Source organism: Branchiostoma belcheri, unplaced genomic scaffold (genome assembly GCF_001625305.1).
Source record: "Branchiostoma belcheri isolate BF01 breed outbred unplaced genomic scaffold, Haploidv18h27 scaffold174, whole genome shotgun sequence".
Lineage (NCBI taxonomy): Eukaryota > Metazoa > Chordata > Leptocardii > Amphioxiformes > Branchiostomatidae > Branchiostoma > Branchiostoma belcheri.
In genome coordinates, this window is record NW_017803202.1 from 111,547 (window position 1) to 136,207 (window position 24,661).

The 24,661-nt window shown below is 42.8% G+C and overlaps 3 protein-coding genes across 4 annotated transcripts; 2 read left to right on the forward strand and 1 right to left on the reverse strand.

Annotated features, from left to right (window-relative positions):
- Positions 1-1,791: 1,791 nt before the first annotated feature.
- Positions 1,792-7,737, reverse strand: LOC109467055 (ankyrin repeat domain-containing protein 13C-like). Of its 2 annotated transcripts, none has more exons than XM_019764957.1 (9): positions 7,587-7,737; positions 6,439-6,570; positions 5,935-6,002; positions 5,602-5,692; positions 5,300-5,385; positions 5,006-5,075; positions 4,654-4,682; positions 4,106-4,206; positions 1,792-2,154 (listed from the first exon to the last, which is right to left on the reverse strand). In XM_019764957.1, the coding sequence occupies exons 1-9, from the start codon at positions 7,728-7,730 to the stop codon at positions 2,015-2,017; spliced, it is 861 nt and encodes a 286-aa protein (XP_019620516.1). In that variant the 5' UTR covers positions 7,731-7,737; the 3' UTR covers positions 1,792-2,014. The 2 variants fall into 2 exon arrangements, with proteins under 2 accessions (XP_019620516.1, XP_019620517.1); XM_019764958.1 differs by having other exon boundaries at positions 1,796-2,154; positions 5,300-5,382.
- Positions 7,738-10,230: 2,493 nt separating this feature from the next.
- LOC109467027 (toll-like receptor 7) lies at positions 10,231-13,565 on the forward strand. The gene has a single exon (XM_019764921.1). It carries the CDS (start codon positions 10,231-10,233, stop codon positions 13,510-13,512), a length of 3,282 nt encoding a protein of 1,093 aa, XP_019620480.1. The 3' UTR covers positions 13,513-13,565.
- Positions 13,566-14,271: 706 nt separating this feature from the next.
- LOC109467038 (chaoptin-like) lies at positions 14,272-24,553 on the forward strand. Its single transcript, XM_019764932.1, has 2 exons — positions 14,272-14,458; positions 18,643-24,553. Exon 2 carries the CDS (start codon positions 19,257-19,259, stop codon positions 23,715-23,717), a length of 4,461 nt encoding a protein of 1,486 aa, XP_019620491.1. The 5' UTR covers positions 14,272-14,458; positions 18,643-19,256; the 3' UTR covers positions 23,718-24,553.
- The last annotated feature ends 108 nt before the right edge of the window (positions 24,554-24,661 follow it).

Genomic DNA, 24,661 nt, shown 5'->3' on the forward strand with positions numbered 1-24,661 from the left:
GGGTTTAGTCCTTTCAGGTACATTTTGATTGCTTTTAGTTTACCATACTTTTACATTTCATCTTAGAAACAAAGCTTAAAGTCTGGACTTTCTAACTTTTTTTAAAGACTACCAACTGCTTTCCCTCAAATTAATGAAGGTTGCACTACTTTTACTTATACCTACATACGGATTTGGATATGGGACCTTTAAAAAGTTAGATTTTGGTGTCGTAAACTTACATACAATAGATGCACAGTATATATACATCAATGTTAGACATCAGGTAGAACATTATGTAATACAACTGAATTAAACAACTGGATAAATTTCTTTAAATAGTCAGACATTTCAAATAGCATCTACTATCCTTCTGAAAATAGTTTCATCAGGTTGGTAAAGCATAGGATACAGGAGTTTTCTTTTACACAACCAAAATATCTCACCTAAGTGCTGATGCAAAAGCTATTAGTGCCACCTACAATTCGGCTACATATAGCGGCGAGAAGCAGAACTCCAGTCAGAAGCTCTGAGGAAGGTGTCTGATAGACACCAAAACATCAGCACTTTAATAGGTGAGATATTTTGGTTGTGTGAAAGAAAACTCCAGTATCCAGTATGCTGTATCTTTCATAAGTGACAAATATAAAATTATGAGAATGAATCTGTATTTATATACCAGTCACACTTGTCTTTAGTCTATTCTCAGTCACTGAAAGATAGCAGACACTATCTGAAACATCTGACTCTTTTTTTATCCAGTTTTTATCCAGTTGCTTCAATATTCATTTTGTATTTAGTTTATGTTGTTTATAAAGACATATTGCTGCAGTGATGTCATCTTTTCTGACAGTATTCAAATCCTAATGGCAGTTTCCTTATACCTTTCCCACTGTGTCATCTCTGTCTCCATATAAGGCAATATCTAACATTCCACCCATCACCATGGCAACGGTAGGCACAAAATAGGTTGAAAGTCGACACCCCCCCACCACTAACTCACCACCCAACTGTACACACACACCACATAATAGATGAATCCCTGCTTTTTTCGAAACTTCCTAAAACCTTATAACTATATCCTTAACAGTGACTATATAATGTTGAACGTTAAGTTATACTGTATATATACTCTGTACAATACAATATTTTCCTGTACAAAGTCATGGCACTTTGTGGTCATGCTGGCCTCTGTGTTTAAATGTCTTCTTGTGTTTAACCCTTTGTCTGCTATAACAACTGTGTATCATGTGCTAAGCAGACAGTTACTATTATTAATAATAAACAGTAAAGCTGGTGTGTTACACTGAAGGGCAGTTATACCAGCTATACCGATACAGAACTTTACTTTAAACAAGGTAACTTTTGCACTCTACTCAATACAGCCTGAAAACACAATAGTAGATTATAATTTCCAAGGAATTTCTTTGGAGGCAAGACACTAGAGTTGGCCAGCCCATAACCAAATGTAGTGTTTTGTCCACAAAAAAATCTGCTTGGAGATTACTATCAGTTTTGCTACAAGGCTCCTTGCGCTCACTTGCCAAGGAGTCACATAGCAATATCTGTTGGCACCCAGCTATAGATTTGGTGCCAATTTATTATTAAATAAAAAATTTGATGTGTACAGTACAAGTAAGTTAAATACACATTTTGGATAGATTAGTGATTTTGATACAGATTTTGATGATCGTGATTTTTACATCTCAAATATGAGGTGGATAGAAAAATAATGACTAGTTGGACCACTGATTTAAATTTCGTTTGAAGTATGATTAGATCTATTAGTGTGGAATTTGGGGTCCAACTTTCTATGTTTTCTGGAAGAAATTTGACTAGGAGAACAATAAGCATATTCAGTTTCCTGTTATGTTGTATACGTATGACTTAAAATACTAAGTACACATATTGCAAAAACAAAATACAGGACAAAATAGGATTCTACCACCAACCACCCCTTTTCCACAAATGGACCAGCCGAGACTGAGGCAGAACAAGGCAGATGTTGGGCAGGTCCACTGCTCCGTGGGTGTGTTCACAAGTCAGGGAACCTGTTGGGGTCTTCTTTGAAGTTGTTTGGGATGAGGAAGAAGGATTGTGGGTAATAATCGGAGTCTCTCGCCTGGAAGTCCTGAAACGTGATCTTTGCTGTGATGGTTGGGAGGACCGGAATTTCTGAAAACGACGGAAAAAAACTAGGTTTTAATTTTCATTAAGATGTACATGTACAGTCAAACCTACATACATATATACATAGTACATATATGACAGATGTACAGTCAAACCTGTACTGTGCATATCATTACAAACTCAACAAATTATACTATTGGGGTTATTTTTGGCGTGTTTTTAGACTTTTTTATCAGGGTTTCTTTTTTGTACTGGAATTTTTCTCTCACCCAACCCAACCTCTGCCAGCAGTCGAAAGCTGGGTTGGGTGAAAGAAAAATTCCAGTGCAAAAAAGAAACCCTGATAAAAAGTCTAAAAATACACCAAAAATAACCCAAAACCCAAAACTCTGCTTGGAGAGTAACACTATGCATCCATCTTACATCTTTCAACCTTTGGACTTCTCCCTTAACACTACTGGTAATTCCTTTCTGTGTCTTTCAGCTCCCTGACAATTGTTCAACAGCTGCCAAGGTTTTTCTTAATTTGGTAACAGAGACAAATATCACAGCTGATTCTTGAACAAATCACTTGAAACATCAGTTCCTTACTGTTACGCTTCCACTAATATAAGAGACTGTGATTGCAGAACGACAGATTGCTCAACACTTTTTACAGATAAAGAACAAAATTTTATCTTATGCGTGTTTTGTGGTCAGTTTGAAATCACTCACTTACATCACCATGCAATTTAATCCAATGAAAGAAATCCAAGTTAGGTCACTCAACAGTAGCTCAGTAGATCGTTACCTAATGAAAAGGGGGCTTAACAGATTATGAAATTACTTGGTAACTACATGTATAGGACCTTTCTGCACTGCCATGGTTGTTTTGATCGTTTGTCATCATTCTCCACTCAGTAATCACCAAAAGACCATGTCTTTCCTACAGTCTGGGCCCCACAGTTCTACCTAACCACATCAGAGTCAGCAGGAATGTGGATAACTCTGCTCCGGGCACCAATTACTCAGATATAAACTCTGTTCCTACTGGAGTTTTGGCTTCAATTAGGCAGTATCAAATTAATACCTGACTTCAGTTCCAACATGAAGTGGAGTCTTGACAACATGAGAAATTTTGTAGGACCAAATACTTCAGGCACTTGTTAGCAAATGTTGTACAACATCACATGTCAATTCATTTCTTTGGTGCAAAATTTTAGGCTATTATATGTTACAGCTATTAGATACTTGTTGATGGTCAGTTCTATTGATATTATTAATGGCACAAGACAGCTGATTTTTGTACAATACATCCTCATCTACCATGTCTACTGTCCCACCCTGTCTATTGTTGCCACTGACATATATTCTGCACATAGGATGACTTCATCCATACATGTACTTAGCTTGTATATACATGTAGAAGACCATACAAAGTCCCTGTACTTCCTGTCGAGTCAGTAAAGCATCATGTGTTTGACTCTTGAGTTATGTGTTTTTCTCCCTTCCTTATCAGTTATTGAGCCTCTAACAGGACATTTAAATAAGGGGAATCTCAGAACCACACAGGAAATGGCTTCTAGCAATGACATCATCACAGAAGTTCCATATTCTGGGCCAGTTTCAAAACAGTAATAATTGAGGGCCTGCATGCCCTTTTTTGTTAGGCATAATCAGGCCTTATTAGCCTAAAACAAATGTAATCCGTAGGCAGCCGCCGAAAATCATCGTAATTCGTAATCAGTACATTTGCTGTAGCATGTAATTGTCTGTAATCAGCTCTGAGAATTTAACATAAGTTGTACTTGGCAGTGAAAATTTTGCGTAATTCGTAATCACTACCCCCAAGGCAGGCCCTCATAATTGTAGTAGAGACCAAAGCATTGTGGGAAGGCTGACCAAAGCATTGTGGGCAGACTGACCAAAGCATTGTGGGAAGGCTGACCAAAGCATTGTGGGAAGGCTGACCAAAGCATTGTGGGGAGGCTGACCAAAGCATTGTGGGAAGACTGACCTATCTTGACAGGGAACCCAGAGGGCAGCTTCAACTGCACGAACTCCCTCAGCTTCAGGAAGTGCTTAAAGGGAGCGATGATCTCCAGAACATCCAGCAGCCTACAGCAGGGGGAGACACATTAGTGGGGTCTTTCCTTCCAGGAAGAAATTAAAGCATGAACAAACTTTATTGCTTGAATATTATACATTGTACTATGCATTTGTATTAAACAACAATACACCAAAAAGCAGTTACTTGAGCAACTGGATATGATTTTGGAAACGGTCAGACAAGGTTAAACAACAATACTATAATTATCATGAAAGTTCATCTGTGTTGGTAGTAATCACTGATGAAGGCGACAGTGGTTGCTGAAAATTTGATCTCTCTGTAAACTGTGTGTTGGAATAAAGTTCAATGTTTTACTAACAATACTACAAGCTTTTATGCTAACCTATCCTACGTACATACTGTAAATTTAGAACTACATTGTAGAAAACATATAGAACTAACATGAAAATTGAAATGCTGTTAAAAGCATTAGATTTGATTTTTGACAAAATTACCTGTCGAGTCTGATGGGAAATTCTTCACTCTGCGAAGGAAAGAAAAATACAAACTTTAAGTCTGAGTACAATACAATTATATGTACATGCACATGTACAAGCAAGACCAGTAACTCCACAATTTTGTAGCTTGAAGTTAGATACTTTTTTTGCCATTATGATGATGTAAGGAGTCATGGACAAATCATACACTTGAACTGTCATTTCTGTCATTTCATATAGTATTACAATTATGCAGTGGCCTTGCTTGTGCATTGTCTTTCTTGTTAAAAATTCATATTATTCCATCTTTGGCACATCATGCCCTAAGTTAGTCCCAGACGAGGTTTTAAAAAGTGACAAGAGCAGTTACCATGGCAACTGTTGCCTTGAGAGATTTCCGAGACTCCTTGACGACCATGGGTCTGCCCAGGTGTGGCCACCTGTAATAACAAACAATAAACGTAAACAAGTAAACAAACATCAGGGCCCATCACCCTTCACAGAACTTTTTTGTGTTGTTTCAGAAGTTTTTAAACTTTTTAAAAAAAATTTAACACTTAATGTCAAAACTGTATAAGTTGCAAAATCTACAGATGTTTTTTGTCTGTCAAAAATGACGGATTGGGCAAAAGTTGGAAACGCTGGCTAGAACAGTGCCCCTTACCTTCCAGAAGGTGCAGTGACGTACTCCTCCCAGCTGACAGGAGAGGGGGGTGGGGGCTGGATGGACTCCCTCCTCACACACGGCTGCTGTGGGGGGGGGGGGTAAAACAAGGGGGTAACACAATATTGTTAACTCCAACAGGGTTCGAATCCTGCCAAGTCACCAACCTTGTCTCCTTGGGATTCAACATACACTTTCCTCACTTCACTCAGGTGAAAATGAGTATGCCAGAATGATCATTATGATGATCGTGGGCATTAAAGGAAAACCAACCAACGATAACCAGGAAGGCTGTTTCTCACATCACAGCTGTTCTCCACGAAGAAGCCCCGACTGAGGCTGTCCAGCAGCTCCTTGTTCTTCTTCAGGTCTTCAGCAGACAGGTGTTCTCTCCTGAGGAACAACATCAAGGAACAGCTTCAACAAAAAGTTCCTTAAACTTTAAGGCTGCATGTTGTGACATCCTTTCCAGATAGAATTGTATTGAGGACTTGAGGTTTAACTTACTACAATATTGAATTTGCCCGCTGCCTTCATGTAGGTGTTGACAAAGTTGAGAGAATTCTATATATATTCTAGATCTTCCTGAAAGGCTGTATTGGATCATATAGAAAACAAATTTAAAGAAGACCCACCTTTTCCTAGACTCCAGTAGGATCCCACCTATATGGTAGTAGTCAGCTGAGAATGTACCCACTGACTCCTGGGAAATTTCAAGTACAGAAAATAAAGGTGATTGAAGACATCAAAATTTACTACAATATTGATTTTGTGGACATTTCAAAACATTCGTCACTTTTGCAGGTTTCCTTATATTTGATATCTGTGACACCTGATGACACTAGCATCAGCAACTACATGTAGCTGTGACCAAGGACATTATGTGCTGTGACTAAATTAAAACCTCAGTTTGAGCGTATTTCAACAGAAAAAGGTGAACACACAAACAATCTTTGAACACAAATTCCTCACAAAAGTTGTCTCTTTTTCCACACTATCTCCACTGCATATTGAGTTTTCAAATTCCATCTAATAAGACTTTGAGACTCCAATAAGCTCTTTCCTCATGTTACTCTTCTAAGATGCTGACGATTCCTTAAACCAAAGATTCTGATACTGATAGTGCCTTTAAGACGTACCGTTTTGTCCTCCCTGAAGACCCATCCTGTCTGTGCCCGTTGGAAGGTGATGGCTTTAGTGGACATCTGAGCTGCGACAACGTCACTGCTCATCAACACATCCACCTCCTCCTCTATCTCCATCTCTGTCTCCTGCAGCCAATCAGGGGACAGGGCGGGAAATTCAAAATTTGGAACAAACCATTGGGAACATAATTGGGGTGACTGTATCATTTTAAAAAAATTTTTATATATATGTATTGCACAATTAATAATGTCCCCTACAGGCAATCAGGGAAAAGAACGGGACATTCAAATTTTACAAGTAACCACGTGTCATTTGGCCCACTCACAAAAAATTGTCTACCTGAGTGGTCATTCTGTCATGTTGACAAACAAAATTAGTGCTATGATTAAAGGTAAAACAAGGAAATTTCACAGAAATTACATCCATAGCTAAAGATGAGCTAACACTGGAAATTGAGATGGTGGAGGGATTTTCAAGTAGAAACTTGAAATCCTGAAGAAAACATTTGGAAGGGAATGAGTAAAAATTCTAAGCTACATTGTAGGAGGTACCCACTGGTTCACTGGAAATTTCTAAAATTCAGTTATACTGTGTGCATCAAGGTAGCAAATGACAGGACAACAGTATGACAACAGGACAAAAACAGGACAACTACACAACATCGTCAGGAGATGGACTCACCACAGAAGAAACAGACTTTATCCACCAGCAGAAGGGAAAGAACAGACATATCAGGACAAGACAGTCTGAGAATCATGTTGTACTTCTACAAAGTTGTTAAAAGCTTCCAGATTTCATAAACTTAATTCTTTGCATCTTATAAGAAGTACTGGTAGTGTCACACAAGTTTCTGGTATTCTTGTTCCTAAGAGAGAATTTTGGAGCTAGATTTTGGTAATATAAAATGAGCCAATGTTCAAAGAGGAAAAAAGTTGGTATCACAGTTAAACTGACTGTGAATACATGAAGTCTGTGGTATCAACATGTACATGTATATCCTGTCAAAATGTTTTAGCCTAGCACTAAAATCTTAATGTAACAATTGTTCTGATTATCTTTTGATTGCTTTGAAACAAAGTGTATTACAATACACACAGTTAACATGATTTCCTTTCATCTATTTAACACTGAAGATGCCCACCTCACATCGTATTCTCTGGAACACCTTAAGGTCGTTGTCGAGGACGACCAAGGACACGTTGGGTCTGAGGTGGCCGTTAAAGATGAAGCTCAGGTCTCCTCGCTGCCACCTCATGTCTGAGAAATCCACCAGCGTCGTGTCCATTCTGCAGAAAATAACAAACATACAACTGTATTTAGTATCAACTGATCACAAGACCGTGTTATATACCACTGAAAAATTGTGACCATAGCATCTCTAGAACAAGAGATATCAAACCCAGAAGTTCTGCTGAAGTACTGTGAAAAGCCACCAGGGGACCCAAATCTGATCATTTCCAGTTATTCCTCAAAACCTACCAACATACATACAAAATTACGATTAGCATCCATCCTGGACTTCTCGAGTTATGCTATTCGAGGCCCCAAATTTGTATATATTCCCTCTCCCCATACATGGGTGGGAAATACATTAAATCAGACTTCCCCAGACTTTTATACATTTGTAAATCTCAGTGACCAGAGCCAACCCTTCACTTCCAGGGCCTAGGGCTGATCTCAATTTAAGTTTGTTCAGAAACCAGAGGAAGCTACAAGAAACATAGTAAAAACAGTAACTATTCCCTCTCCTTTTATACAATACAGTATTAGCTGTTGTGTTATGCCAAAGGGCAGTTATCCTGGCTATACAGAATCTGATACAGAGACAGATTTTATGGAGCCAAAGGTATATTAATACAGGCTCTAGTTACTTCCCCAGACTGCCAGCATGGTGCCTGCAGTGACCACAGCCACCCGTCTTCCCCCAGGGCTGGTCTCACTCTCCTGTCTGTAGTTTGTTGAGAAACCAGACTCTTTCCACATGTTTGGTGCTCCTGACAGGTCACCCCAGTCTAGAGGTGCTGCACAAACCCCACAGGTCTGACTACTCACTGCTCAAGTCTAGCAGTATGCTGTGAGGAGGACCCACAACCCAAATCCACTGTCTTCTCACTCATGCACAAACAGGTAAGAACCACACTCTTTGACCTGGTCTCTTGCAAATTTCTAAACCAACTTCTTGATTTTTTTTTCTGTAAACTTATAAGGGTCTATTATACCAGCTATGTGGCTTTCTGAGAATTCTGCCCTCCCCTCCCCCCATGAGGTGTATCAAGTTGTTTTCTTTAGCAATTGGTTTGTGTTTCTTATCTGATGAGGCTAATTAGTGTGATAATTAATTAGTTCCAAACAGTATGCCAAGAGTCTATTCATCATTTTTAATTGGATACTATTAGATACAGTGTGTATTATATGGTCTTGAAGACATACGTCAAAGATAACAGCATTCAACATGTGACTTGAGTTCTTGGAACTTAAACTCCAACTTCTTCAGACCTACCAGCTTTCTTTGGGTATTTCTGACCTGTGCTTTCCCCAAGAATCTGGTACAAATTATTTTCCTTGGTAATTGGGTAACTGGAGATCTTGTTGTCAGGTTAGTCTAGCTACTTATTGCTGATAATTAGTTAGTTTTAAATGTTGAGCTCTAATTTTAGTTTAATGTGTTTAGAAAGGTATAAAACTTTTAGAAATCCCTTGCTATTCATTTGGAATTCTTCACTTCATTCACAGAAACAAGAAAACTGTCAAAATTGCCATGACAATACCAAAGAAAATATTGAATGTCAACACTCAAATAAGCAAATCTTCTGAAAGTTTCTATCCAGTTTTGACAGCTGAAAAAGCTAGCCAGTGCCGGCTTGCAACAAGTTGCCAACTTTCCACCGGTTCCTGTTTCTGTGGTTTGGCAGGACTTCACTCAGGCTTTAGTAGTGACCTGAAAACAGTTCATGCGTTTGAAGTTTGGTTTGGCGCTAGTGTCAAAGCCATATCAAAGTTCCTGATACTTTCCTTCCCTGTATAATGGGGAAGTGGGGGTTTTGGGAGGGCCTGTCAGTCCAAAACATGTGATTGTGCAGTGCAGTTTGTTAAAATGTTATAACATAGCTCCAGAAATGCCTGTGTGCCAAAACACTGTACATTACCAATAATTATATACACCTTGTTTAGTAAGTAGAACATTAGGATTCATTTTCTATTTTTGTAGCTGACCTTAAGAAAGTCGCTGCACTTCATATTGTGCCAATAAAGTTCCTTCACCATGTTCTTATAAACAGTGCCTACCTTAGCATGACCTGTTCCTGGGGTTAGTAGTCCATGTGAGATCAGGCTGTCACAGGGATGTCAACAAAAACACTCAGGACCCTGAACAACATAGGAACTGCTTACCAAATACAAATCCAGGAGGCTGAACAACATCCGGGGATCCAGAACAACTAGGGACTGTCCACTAGATACATTTAGGGACTACTGGCTAGATGCACAGTCAGATAAACAGTCATGACAACTGGCCAGCCATAGGTATCTTATACTAAGTTGTAGGGCCCTCTGTATTAAACTTGAATGGAAAATGGAGCCTTCCCTGATGAAACAATGCACATGTATAACCTGCATTACAAATGTCCTTGTTATGATCATTGGGAGAACTTAAGTCTGGCCTGCTTTAAGATATATTCCCTGACTACCAATCTACCATTCTATACAATGTATCAATTCTGAATCTTCCTTTCTCTCTTTCCACAGAAAACTAAAGATTAAAAACACCATCAAAAGCAGCAGCAACAATGGCAACACCCAGTAGACCACACCACATATTACCATCCCATGTCAGGTGGATGACCTGTACCTGGGTATTGGTTGTACTTCTGTTTACAACAATTGACGATGCTGTTTCCCAAGAAACCACAGCCAACTTCACCGGGTATGAGACCCCCCTACAGGAGGTGGAGCCAGTGTACTGCCCCATTGCCTGTAAGTGTGAGTGGCTGTTCGACTCCGGCGTGTACGTGGACTGCCGCGGCTACGACATCTTATTCCTGCCGGACGAATACCCACAGAGAACTCTCTGGCTGTCCCTCTCCCAGTACATCCTCACCAACGGCCTCCAGCCTAACAGTTTTGTCCAGACACCGTACCTTCGCTCTCTTTCCCTCCGACACAACAACTTGGTCCACATCTACCCGGACGCTCTTGCTGCCATCCATGAGTTAAACGAACTTGACCTCAGCCATAACGAGCTGAACGACTTGCGAGGAATCTTTAAGTGGGTTCCCGGTGTCAAGACGTTGGATCTGTCACACAACAACTTCAACACGCTTGACGAATTCTTAAAAGAAGTACCGGAGTTAAGAAGGTTGTACGTACACCACAATGAGCTACTACAGCTGGGCACTCTGAATCATCTACGGTACCTGAGTGTTGTCATCCTGGCACACAATAACCTCACCACTATAGAGGGTACCATGGAGAACTGTACCAGGCTGCGAGCCATCGACATCAGCCATAACAAACTCACGAGCATTGATGGAACATTGGAGGACATGACGCTTCTACAAGAACTGAAGGTGAGCTACAACAAGCTGTCAACACTGGGAAATGTCTTCAGTAAGAAGCACAACGGGACATGGAGCATTAAGAGAGTGATGGCTGACCACAATCGCATCACGTCTGTAAAGGGCATCTTCCCCAACATGCCTAACCTCGTGACTTTAGACTTAAAGCACAACAACATCACGTCGGTGGAGTACGCCTTCCACCATAACAACAAACTGGAGCAGCTGTACCTCAGCCACAACCAGATTGTGGTCATCCACAATGTTTTCTACAACCTGCCACGGCTGGAGGTGTTGGATCTGCAGAGTAACGACATCAAAAACATTGATGGAGCCTTCAGTAACAACCGAGCAATCAGAGAGCTGAGTCTGAGTCACAACAAGATTAATGCCTTGTACGGCGACTTTGACTCCATGAAACAGCTGGAGTTCCTGGATCTGAGGTACAACAAGATCGACCACGTCCGTAACTCCTTCATCACAGGACAGCTGCCCATCCGCTGGCTGAAGCTCGGACACAACAACATCTCTGTTCTACACGCCGTTTTCAACGACATGCCAAACTTGATCGAGCTGGACCTGAGCCACAATAACATCCACACTGTCCGCTACTGCTTCCATGAGTTAAGGAGTCTGCAAGTTCTTGATCTAAGCCACAACAAGTTGGACTACATCGACGGTCTGTTCCACCATCTCCCCTCTCTTGAGTATTTACACCTAGAGCACAACCTGGTCTACTCTCTTGGCTCAGCCTTTCACAACTTACAGAGACTGAAATCCCTGAACTTAGCAAACAACTCCATCAACAACTTGGGCAACGGATTCAGCAGAAACGTCAACCTTACAAACTTGGACCTCACAAGCAACAGGATCGGCTCCTTGGGTAGTTCCTTAAAGAAGCTGTCAAAACTTAAGTGGCTGTTCCTCAGCCACAACGAGCTCAACCACCTTAAGGACGGTTTTGAAGACCTGACTGACCTCAAAGTTCTTGACCTCAGCAATAACAGCTTGTACTGGATCTATGAAGCCTTTAAGAACCTTGGCAACCTTAAGAAGTTAGATCTGAGTCATAACCACCTTTCAAGCATAGCCACAGCCTTCTCGGTATTGGACAATCTGGAGGAGCTACATCTTCAACATAACAAGATTCAGTCCCTGGACAAGGCAATAAGGAGGATGAAGAAGCTGAGATGGGTCAACATTAACTACAACAACATCAGCAGCATCCGGGGGGAGTTTAAGAACCTGGTGCACCTCCACGGGATGTACATCAGCCACAACAACATCCAGTCAGTACGCCACGGGTTGGACGGGCTCGTGAGCCTTCAAATCGTCGACCTAAGCTTCAACAAGATTACCAACCTCGACGATGCTTACTCCGATCTACACTTTCTCGACGAGCTGCATCTAAACAACAACGGAATTGTGACCATCGGGAAGGCGTTCCGTAACCTACGGAATGTGCGGTGGCTGCACATGCACTACAATAACTTGACGTACCTGGGGAAAGAGATGTTGGGTTTGAAAGCTGTAGAGTTTGTGAACGTGAGCTGTAACCAGATACAGGAGTTGAAGATCGACTTTAGCCAGATGACACACTTGGAGATCCTGGACTTGAGCCACAACCGACTGGGGAACTTGACAAAGGAAATCAAAGCTCCCAACCTTGTCAGCTTGTTTCTGCGCAACAACAACATCGGGTTCATCGAGCACACGTTTGCGGCCATGCCGTTTATGCGTGTGCTAGACCTAGCCTACAATCACATCAATGACATCACCTACATGTTCTACGACTCTCCAAACCTCAACGCGCTGGACTTAAGCCACAACCGGATCCGCTACACCGAAATGGCGTTCACGAACAACCCATTCCTGGGGGAAGTCTACCTCAACAACAACCAGATCACCAGCATCAAGAACACGTTTGCTCACCAGAGCTACCTGGGGCTCGTGGATCTCAGCCACAACAAGCTGACTTCGGTACACAACCAGTGGTGGCTGCCGATCTACGTGACTCACTTACGACTTGGCAACAACCCTTGGCACTGTAGCTGCTCCATGCTACAGTTCATAATCGTGCTAGACAGGCGATCAGACAAAAGCCAGGTCAATGTAACATGCACAACCCCCAAGAACACGCAAGGGAAGTTCATTTGGGACTCGGGGATCCAGGGAGCGCCGAAGATGCAGATGAACAGGACACACGTGGTCGTGAGGAAGGGACAGGACGCCACGCTCTACTGCGAGACTCGGGGATGCCCCAAACCCAAGATATCCTGGGTACTCGCCAACAACAAGACAGTCACACCTGAAAAGGTCGAACCGGGCTACACGGTGGAAGAGTTTGGGTCGGTGAGTGTTTTGACCATCGAGGAAGTGGATGAGATGGACATTGGGAAGATTAAGTGTGTGTCTAGCAATGTGCAGGGGAGCTCTACACGAGTTGCCAAGCTGTGTCTGAAGAAACAAGATGCCTACATGTTCTTTGAGAGAATAATATGTGAAGTAACATAGGCAATAGGACTTAAAGTAGCAGTAACACTATGAGAAGCACAGTGTGCCACTGTGTAGATACCCCTTCCCTTACCCTGCTTGTCATCTTTGTGTACTTCGTAATCTACAATCTATCAGAGAAATGCTCTGTAAACAATGTATGATCTATATATATAATATGTTTGTAGTTGCTTCAAACCCTTGCTGTGTGTTACCAACACTAAATAACCTGCATTTTGTAGTACATTTTTTAGGTATGAAATTTAATGCTTGAATTGTATCATCAATTTTTCACCTTCTAATTTTCTAATTCATCTTTTGTTAAAATAATTATGATAAAAATCCAGCAGAATGACTTGTCATAAGATAGAATCTACTACTGTCACAATGTCAGTATTATTTTTATTTATTAGTATGGTGCTAAATGTACAATATTAGAAAGAAAATTAGTGGTTCATTAAATTAGTACAGAAATCCACTTGTTGATGTACACTGTACAGTTGAGTCATCCATCTAGCATATAAAATGATGTAAGCAAACTTGTACAAGTTGTTTGTTCTCAATTTTTGGCTCCTCTATAGAATTTCTATCTACTGTACAAGCCCACTGTGCCTAAGAGTCAGTAATTGAAAGCAGCTACCAGGCAAGCAGTGACAGCCTGAGCTCACCGGTGTCCTTCAGACTCAATAAACAATGGTTCACCCCTAACAGAGACCATCTAGTGGTTAGTCCCCTCCAGGGTTGACCTGAGGTCAGGTCTGAGCCACATGTGAGATTTCCTGTCCTCCCCCTGACTAACACAGGCCTACAGGGTCTCTCCTAACAGCCAAACAGGACTCAGCACACTTCTACCACATGACAAAGAAACACCGGCCGGCGGCTTGGCACAATCTTCGCTCTTCCCCCCAAAACTCTGGACAGGGATCAAGGATATCATCTGGCAAGGCTCTATACCACCAGGCTATCTGTGAGTACATCTGATATCTCTACTTTCTTGAAAATTAACCTGTAGAGTCAATATTCAAACAGACATTGTGCACGCACATAAACAGAGAAACGGAGACCGGCAGGTCTAAGGTTTAACCTGTTCCATATGTCTGGAGTCATGAGATCATGTGTTACACAACAGGAAAGGACTACAGAGGTTATAGCCTCCAACAGACCTTCTAAAGGGTTTTTTTAAAGGGGTTGTGGATAGTAGAATTTGGCAGACAAATAGGGTGAACAATTAGCCAGGAAAGTGATCCCATGGTAAGGGTAATATTCCCCTTGCAGGGGCAAATTAACTCTTTTGTGGCCAAACTCCCAAGGCAAATTATTTTCCCCATTCCGCTAAATTTTACTACTTTCCAGCCAGTGTCTGGTAGAGACTAGTTACGCACAGGTTAAAAGGTCCACTAGAAATTACATGGTATCACATGAAGTTGAACTTCAAGGTCTGTAGGTCCTGCACCTTTGGTAGGTATGGTGTTGAAAGCCACGATTCCTGCCAATATATTTATTGCACTCTGAGATGGGGTCTCTCTAAGGTTACTACACAAACCCTGCCTGTAGACAGACAAGAGTCCGGGTCACACGTCCCAGTTCTGCTGGGCTGAAATTTGGCAAGTCGTAGTCTAAGGCTGATGTATTGGCTGAATCTGGCCTGGCTGTCACTAGCCTGGATGCCAGACCCAAACATATGGCTTCCTTGGCTGAAAGGGTTATTCGCGGTAGGGGCTGGCACCCAGGCTAGCCCGGGAGCTGAGGAATTGGCCTGTGTAGGTCCTGGAAATAGTCTGGCACCCAGGCTAAGGAACAGGGCACTGTGGTATAATTTCGTTGGGGGTATGTTGGTTCCTGAGCCAGAAACTCGCCTGTGTAGGCCCTGGAAACAGCCTGGCACCCGGGCTAAGTAAGGAACAGGGGACTGTCGACTGTGGTATAATTTCCTTGGGGGTACAATTTATGTATGTTGGCCCTGGAGCCGAGGAACTGGCCTGTGTAGGCCCTGGAAACAGTCTGTCACTAGCCTGGTAACCATACATCGTATGATACATGTCATGTACATCGTGGGTTTCCTGGTATTCCTACAGTGCTGGGAGTGTTGCCAGTACAAACAAGTTAATTAGTGTGCACCTGCAGTGAATTTTTATGATGCTCATTTCAATTACTTACCCTATATACAGAAAATTGTGTAGCCTGTCAGAAAAAGGCCCAGGGACTTGGGCTAGTAAAAACACATGCCAGCATGTGAAATAAAAAACAGGCAAGATGCACATGGCATAACACGCGAGTTCTCTTTTACCACAGTCAGCAGCCTGACCCAAATTAGACCTGTTCCTCTAACTCAGGGGGCCAAGACAGAATTTCCTTCATTCCTTGTGGGCATGTTGGCCTTTCACCCAGAAGCTGGTCTGTGCAGGCCCTGAAAACAATCTGGTATCCAGGCTATACTCCTTTGGAAAGGTTTGCTGGTTCCTCCCAAGTTGCCAAAACAGTCTCAGGAGTGAGGAGTGAGTGAGGGGGCAGGCAGGAGTGAGTGAGGGGGCAGGGTGTACATGTGTGATGACAGCAGGCTGGGGAAATGTACACAGACATGATGTCATCGCTTTAAAGTTTAAAAGCTTCAAGCTGGGTTGTACTTTCTAGGATATTGTAGGTGATGCAACACTTAAGTTAAGGGAGCTTTTGTATCCTTAAATTTAGCCTTAAGAGTTCTCAAAGCCTCAAAGAAATTAAACTTTCAGTGACAGAAATTTTTTACCTAAGTTTGACTAATCACATTCATTTTTCACACTAAAAAAATACAACCTTTTCCTAATTACCTGCAACTCCCTCAATTTGGCAACAATTCAAAAGGACAATTAACAAAACTTTACATGGTCCACTTCACTCAAACTGACAGCTCTAAACGACTTAAGAGCCATCCATGAAAATGCCAGACAGAACTGTTGGGCAAAGGTTTGTGCTATAATTAACACACAAGTGGGAAAAATAAAGTCTAACTGACCCCAGTCTAACTCTTGTCTGCCCCGAAACAGCTCGACAGGCTATACAACTTTAACAGGGTATTTAGGAGGTTTGCATCTTTGCAAAATTGGCCCAAATTCAAACATTTGTACTTCATTAGCTTTTGGTGAATTTCTACTTTATTCTATGTTACGAACACAAAATATTTATGTTAACAGAACTTTTTAGATTTGCAGCACCAGTTCCCTTATTCATGATTGACGACCAAAACAAATTTGGAGCCCTGACTCAGACATAACAACCTTTGATGATCAGAACATGTGCGGAAAAGGGAAATGCCACAAGGTCTTAGCCTTAGAATATGCCTTCAGTATAACCTAAGGTCACAGCATTGCTGCCTCCATGCACCTATTAAAAATTGGCCAGCTACAAATAGTACAATAACATGTAGTATCACCGCCATAAAATGGATGAAATCTTTCTTGGCAAATTTATGACAGGCTTGAGTTGAAAGTGACGGGTAGTCACTGAGAAGATAACTTGGATGGATCAATTGACTTCCAACTATCCATTCATTTTTTCATTCATTCAAGGACAAAAGACTTTCATAGTGCTAAAACACATTGCCTCTTCAATAATATAAAAGCTAAGAAAACCTTTTTTTCAACTTTGTGTCAATTCACAGTCACATATACATGGTTATCTTCAAATTATAAATTCTAATACAACACGACCATTCATTTTGAAAGAGGTTTCTTGCATTTTTCTTCCCTGTAATCTAAGTCTAACAACAGTTTCTTTGTACTGTTGCATCAGATTTGGAGTCACAGGTATCTACAATACTGAGTTGATGTTGCCTAACAGGACTTCCTTGTTTTCACCTGACCTCCAGCCCTCATGGCCCTGGCTGTTCCTCATGTTGATCACCAGTAAAGTTCTGAAGGAAAAATAAACCAGAACTGGGCCAAGCACAACAGGAGAGGGAAACACTCGTGTTTGTTTTGGCTGTCAGAACCCAATGCTTGACAAAACAGAGTACATGACATTGTACATGTTAACTTTTTCAAAGTCTTCTCAAGATTGCCACCTTACAAAAAAATCTTGACCCAACTGTTTGAGACGATCTTAATAATATGATATAGAAGGTGTAATAATGTGTTTTGTTTCGGTTGACTTATACTTAGAGGCTTCCATGTTCTAGGACATATGAGGCAGAGTGTTCCAATTCCAGCAAGTTTAAAAGTTTCTTAAGATCGATTGACAATGATTTCATTTGAGGATTGCTAGTTTAGTAATATACATTGTACCACAGCAATACCTATAAAAAAGACCAGTTGCCATGTTATGATCAAACTACTAAAGCCAAACACTGCTCCCAGACAGACCTTGACCATTAACTGTACCAGCTTTGACCATGACACCATTACATTGAACCAAACCAGACATAGGGATGACTATGTAACTGTTCTGTTGCTCTTTGCTCAACTTTGCTGGGGAAAAAACTTTACGAATGATATGTAACAGTTACTTTTTCTGCAGAAACATGTGGACCAGTCCAAGAATTAGTGTAAATGCTGATATTGTGTAGGTATCAATGGTATAAGCCACCTGTTCTGTATATAGGTAAAAAGTTTTACCTCATTTTTACATACTGAACACTAGTCCCTCTGTGTCTTTGTTAGAAAGCAGGGTGGAACAGAGTACAGAACCAGCTGTAGACAGTCCTGCCGGTTTTGGGGTAACCTTGCACTTGATCTTCAGGAAATCCTGGACCTGATCATAAATCTTTAAGTAGCAAGGGCATGTGAGGTTTTTTCTTAGTAATCTTACTGTAAAAACTGAAATTATGGTTGATCACTGCCCTTCATCACAATTAAAGTCACTGATCACACAAATCTTACTGGTACTTTGTCTTCATTGTGATCCTTCACATTGACTTTTCACATTCATTCGTTAGAGTGTCTTGTGTTGCATTTCATTGACAAGTACAAAACTTCAAGTATATTTTCTACCATCTTCATTTAACTGAGCTTTTAAGAGTTCTAAAACAAGCCAGAATAATTCTGATGTTTTGTATCTTTAGATGTTTTACAACACTGTGTTTTGAAAAAGGATGTCTTGTAGATCACTACTGTAGTTACAAAACAGTGTTGTTTGTTGTGGCTCATCTTGTGTGACCTGTTTTCTACCTGTCCACAGAGGTACTGCTGTTTGTGTGGCCAGGAAGTCGTGAGGAGAAAGTAGGCTACAAGAAAGAAGCAACACATTCTTCAGAAAGCTGGCAAAGCAGGATGATGTACAACAACCATCCCAAGAAGTAAGACAGAGGTGAAGAGAGGTCAGCGTCCCAAAACTGGACCAAACTGGAGCAGTGTTGTGTAAGGTGGCAGTTACCCAACTACCTCTGGATACAAAAACATGCTGCACAAGCAAAAAAACACATGAAGTTGATCCAAAAATGCTGCTGGAAAGCCACAACTCAATGATCAAAACAGCGTCTGACGTGCAAGAAAGGGACTTTTCAAGGTTGCGTGCGCCTCAGAAGTGGTAAATATTGTTGTTTGGCCTGAAGGAATGCCCAGATTGCGAGAAGCCGCCTTGGCACTTACGTTGTGTAAATAATGCGCAGCAGATTGGAAGCAGAGCCCTACCTCAGGAACTGACCTACCTTGGGAAGAATTCCTTCATTCATTCCCCGACCTTCAAACATGGAAACAACAGCTCTTTCCTGCTCCACCGGACAATGGGGACTCTGAGAGTGCTTCAGGACTGCAGAGTTTGACCGAGGAAAGTCAAGTGCAAGTGTAACAACCATGTTCTGTGGTGCGTTTATCTTCTTGTTTCTGATAAAAGTAGCTTTTGTGGATGGATGCCCGCCTGTGTGTACCTGCACAACCGACGGTTATGGCGGCTGGCGGACCGATTGCGACGGAAAAGACACCGAAACGACGTTCCCGACCGGCTTCCCTCGTGACACATTCCTCGTGGACATCCGTAACTTCCAGGTGTCCCACCTACCGGCAGAGGCCTTCACAGTGTACCCCAAACTCACCTACATCTCTATTCGTGAGAACGCGATCGTAACTGTTGATGACAACGCATTCGCTGGGGCGGACGATCTCGTGGACCTCCACATCACCAACAACAAGATCGAATCCATGCAGAACAAGTTAGTAGAGCTACGTCAGCTACAGAACCTGTACCTGACACGCAACAAGCTGAGAACACTAGAAGACACGCTTGTAGGGCTCACAAAACTGCGTAAACTCGACCTCAGCTATAACCAGATCTCCTCAGTCCAAGGTGCCTTTCCTGGGCTGTCACAGCTAAAACAGTTGGACCTGCGCCATAATAAGATTAAGGACGTCACTGGAGTGTTTGGTGCCCTGGGAGCGTTAACTTCCCTGTACCTGCAGCACAATGACATCCGGTCTGTCAAGTTTTCTTCCCGAGAGCTTCGCAATCTGCGTCTGCTGGATTTGAGCCACAACCGGATATCTTCCCTTGCGGACGGAAGCATTTTCGTTTTCCTCCCGAAGATCAGGACGATAAACCTCGAGCACAACTCCCTCTCCACCATGGTCGCCAACACGACCAGTTTCCATGGCAATGACTTGCGCCTATCCCACAATCCCTGGCACTGCGGCTGCAACATGCTGGTCATGAGGAACTGGATCGCAACGAGAAACGACCGAGAACAGATCAACGTGACCTGCTCACGGCCCAGGCGTGTGTTCGGGGAAAAGATCTGGGACGTACCGGATGAAGAGTTTGCTACTAACAGCGACCCACCCTGGATCAGAATGTCCGACAGTTTCCTCACAGTGCAAGAAGGAGAGGATGTGAGAATCGACTGTCGCACAACCGAGTGCCCCATCACTAAACTCAGCTGGAAAACGCCCAAGTCTGAAGTGTTAGAGTTGGGATATCGAGCTCCTCGGACCAGCGTATCATCCGAAGGCTCTCTGTTCATAGGACAGATACAGAAGCACGAGGCAGGCGTGTATCACTGTATAGCCGAGAACGTCAATGGCAAAGATGAGAATGTGGTCTTTATAACCGTGGAAGGACTGACCACACCACCTCCGCCGACTAGTCGAAGAACGAACTTTGACACAGTGCTTCCCCCAAGTCGCCGCGACGACAACATCGTCAGGGCGACGACCCCGCCCGAGGTCACAGCTCCAACTCCGACCCCTGACCCCGACTACTGTCCCGACCTGTGCACCTGCGACAACAACCCGGCCTGGGGGATGAGCGTGCGTTGTCGTGGTTACCACTTCTTCTTGGACACGCAGGACAACGTCCCCGTTTCTGCCGTCTGGCTCAAGATGGAAGGATTCATCATGAAAGTCCTTAAAGCCAAGGCCTTCTTGCATCTTAAGAAAGTCCGCTCCATGTCCTTAAAGTATAACGACATCACCCACATCACGAACCAGACCTTCCAGGGGCTGACCAGCCTCCAGTTCTTGGACATGAGTCACAACAACATCTACCTGTTCCACAATGGAACCTTCCACGACCTTGGCAGCCTGGTGCAGCTGACCTTGAAATGGAACCGGATAGTGGACGTGAACCGCTCATTTGTGGGCCTGGGCAGGCTGCTGAAACTGGACCTGAGTCACAACTGGCTTGTGTCATCAGAAGGACTGATGGAGGGAATACCCAGACTGTGGTACTTGGACTTGAGCTATAACAACCTGACTTCTCTATCAGACACGTTTTCTGCACCCTGTAGAATCCGGGTGCTGAAACTGGCATACAATGACTTGTCTGAGTTAGATGGGCAACTCACGGCTCTCACAGACTTAAGAACTTTGGAAATGCCTCACAACAACATCCGAAGGCTGAGCGAAGACTCCTTCAGGAGGGTGAACAAGATATGGGAGTTGGACCTGAGCTTCAATAACATCGAAACCCTGCGCTACCCGTTCCAAGGCATGCGGGAGATACAGGAGCTAAATCTTCGTAGCAACCAGATAGAATACTTAGACTACGCTCTGCGGGGGCTCACGACCTTGATCGAACTTGACCTGAGCTTCAACAGGATCAAAACGGTCGCGTACGAACTTGACGAGCTCACGGAACTCCAAGTTCTGGACCTGCAGCACAATGAGATCGAGAGGCTGGAAACTTCCCTCAAGAAGCTGGAGAACCTCAGAGAACTGTTACTAAGCAACAATGGTATCAAGTTTCTGGACAGTGGGTTCAATGACCTGAGGAAACTTGAGCACCTGGACTTGAGGAACAACCTGATCACGTCAGTTGAAGACGTCTTCCAAGGCCTGGGTAATCTTAAGACGTTACACCTGACAAGCAACAAACTTACTTCACTTACATCACTCATAAAAGGCCCTAATGTTTTAGAGGAGTTACTGATTGATTATAACAGTATTGATCAGGTTGATATTAACTTCTTTAACAGCCTTTACAACCTGAAGTGGTTAGATGCAAGCAAGAACAAGATAGGAAACATAGAGGGGCTGTTCTCAAACCTGTCAAAACTGGAGTACCTGCATCTGAGTAGCAACAAGATTGAATCCATCGGTGACGCCTTTAAGAACTTGAACAAGTTACGGACACTTCATCTTAGCAACAACACCGTTAAGCACATCCATCGTGTCTTCAGTAACCTACCGGAGTTAGAGTTCCTCGATCTTTCGCACAACGTCATCACCTCCATACGAAACGGTTTCTCCAGTCTCTCCAAGCTTCGCTGGCTCACCCTAAGCCACAACAAGATCATCTCCATCTCTGAGGGTTTCAAAGGACTTGACAATCTTGCAACTTTAAAGTTAGACCACAACAATATCCTCTTCCTTGTGAATGGGTTGAACAGTTTGCAGAGTGTCAGACACCTAGATGCTAGTAGAAACCAGATCAACCATGTAAAGGGTGTTTTCGCAGGGATGAAAAACTTGAAGGAACTATACCTTGCTGGAAACAGCCTTCGCGACATCAAAAAAGTGTTCAACGAAAACAGCCAGAACACTCTTAAAGAACTTCAATGGCTCGATCTACGAGACAACAAGATTGACTCCCTTTACCGAGTCTTTGAGGGGTTGGAAAAGCTTGAGTCCGTTGATCTGAGTCACAACAACATCAGATTTCTGGACCGAGCGTTCGCAGGTTTGTCCGCCCTACGTTACATCCACCTGGGCCACAACAAACTTCAAGACGTGAACGGCCATTTTGAAGACCTAAACTCTCTCACAGACCTGAATCTTGACAACAACAAGATCACCAACATCGACAAGGCCTTCAAGAAGACCCCCCGCCTCTCCTGGCTTCAGCTGACTTCCAACTACATCTCAAAAATCACAGACGCCTTCGACGATAGTCATGATTTAGTCGGGCTAAACCTTAGCAGTAACAGCATCCGGTCTCTCGATCGCGCCTTTACCGGAGTGGACTCCATCCAACACCTGGATCTAACCGACAACCGAGTCAGTCACATCAACGGTCACCTGGATAGCTTAGACTTACGATCGCTTTACCTTGGAAACAACTCTCTCTCGGACATGCGGGGAGCCTTCAGCAAGCTTGACAAGTTGAGGAGTTTAGATCTGACAAGGAACGGATTGACTAATATAACAGGTGTGCTCGAAGGACTGAAGTTGCTACAGGTTTTAGATCTTTCCTTCAACAAGCTCCATTCCGTACAGCAGTGTTTTGAGACCACTCCACACTTGTGGTGGCTGAACATAAGTCACAACGAGCTCAACGCACCGGGGATCGAAAGCGCGTTCGAAAACCTCCGCCGGCTCGAGGACCTGGACTTGACCTTCAACAACCTGACGACCTTGGACCGGTGGTTCACGTGGTACCAGAACTCCACGTACCTCGGAAACAATCCGTTCCACTGCACGTGCGAGCTGCTGTACCACCACTACTGGATCCTCAGCCGGACGGACGAGCGAATCATCGACGCGACCTGCGCGACCCCCGACCGGGTACGCGGCGAGAAGCTCTGGGAGACGGACGCGGTGAAGGCGACGGCGCCGCGAGCGCGATCGGCTCCGTACAGCGTTGTCATGGCAACGGGAAACGAGGCACAGCTGCGATGCCAGATCCCCGGCTGCCCCGAACCGATCAGGAAGTGGACCTTACCGAACAATAAGAAAGTTTCGAGCAGCCAGGGAAGGTTTGAACTGTTGGAGAATGGGACTTTAAAGATAAAGACTGTAAATAGGAGGGATGTAGGAAGATACGTCTGTCATGCTAGTAACCCGCTAGGCAACACCACAAGCACAGTGTACCTGTTTGTAAGATAGCAAAGTTGGAAATTATATAGTGAAATTGCATCTGCGAGACAATTGAACTAGAAAAAAATTCGACACACCAGAAATTTAACAAGTTAAATTGTTCCAAAAAATTGAGTTCGTAAATCAGATAGTAGAACAATTCCTAGAAAAATGTCATCAAGTTTAATTGTTCCACAAAGTTGGACATTGTTTATGGACATTTCTTCATTCTAGTGTCCCACCACAAAATTTTCCTGTGACAGTGTGAGTAATGAATTCGAAGAAAGGACCCTTTTTCTTGAGAAGAGAAAGGAGAAAAAGACTGATCATACTTCAGGGAAGCAGGCAACATAGTACATATAACAGTGCACAAAAGACTTCATTGTTGATATGCAGTATGTTAAGATTTGGATAGAGACTTAAATTGTACTACTCTTCTAGCATATTCATGCTTATTATACATGTCTCACTAGAATACATTTTGTTGTAATTGTGTATGTTATTCTGTACCTCTGTGACTCTTTATTGTTCTAGAAACAAATTGCAATTCTTTCACAAAATATCACAGCTAGATGACTGTTAAGTTTAGAGACTGTATGGGACCCCTTACTAGTAATTTGACTGTTTCAGCTTCAGGCATGTTTTGTCTACAGCAGTTTACGAGTGAGGTTTCTGTCAGAAACAGGGGTTTTAGTTTCAGAGCTTTAAGGCCGTCCAAAACTCATTTCGCTTACTCTGTAAAAATTGTACAGTCATCCAGAATCTGATGATATATGGAGTCAATTCATTGCTCTCTACTAAAAGCTCATAGATGATAACTGTACTTTCCATATATTTCCATTTATGTTGTACAGCTGTTATTCCTATAGTAGGCAATGTGTTATGAGTTGTCATTTCCAGGTATTGTGTAATGTACCTTTTGAATGTTTTTATTATACAGTTAAAAGTGTATCTTTGTGTAATCCTGTACATAT

Bases quoted from the DNA above. Each gene is read 5' to 3' on its own strand.
- LOC109467038 (XM_019764932.1), top strand. From the start codon at position 19,257: ATGTTCTGTGGTGCGTTTATCTTCTTGTTTCTGATAAAAGTAGCTTTT.
- LOC109467027 (XM_019764921.1), top strand. From the start codon at position 10,231: ATGGCAACACCCAGTAGACCACACCACATATTACCATCCCATGTCAGG.
- LOC109467055 (XM_019764957.1), bottom strand. From the start codon at position 7,730: ATGGACACGACGCTGGTGGATTTCTCAGACATGAGGTGGCAGCGAGGA. The intron at 5,693-5,934 runs GTGGGTCTTCTT...GTTGTTCCTCAG, and splicing joins CTACTGGAGTCTAGGAAAAG to GAGAGAACACCTGTCTGCTG. The intron at 4,683-5,005 runs GTAACTGCTCTT...TTTCCTTCGCAG, and splicing joins TCAAGGCAACAGTTGCCATG to AGTGAAGAATTTCCCATCAG.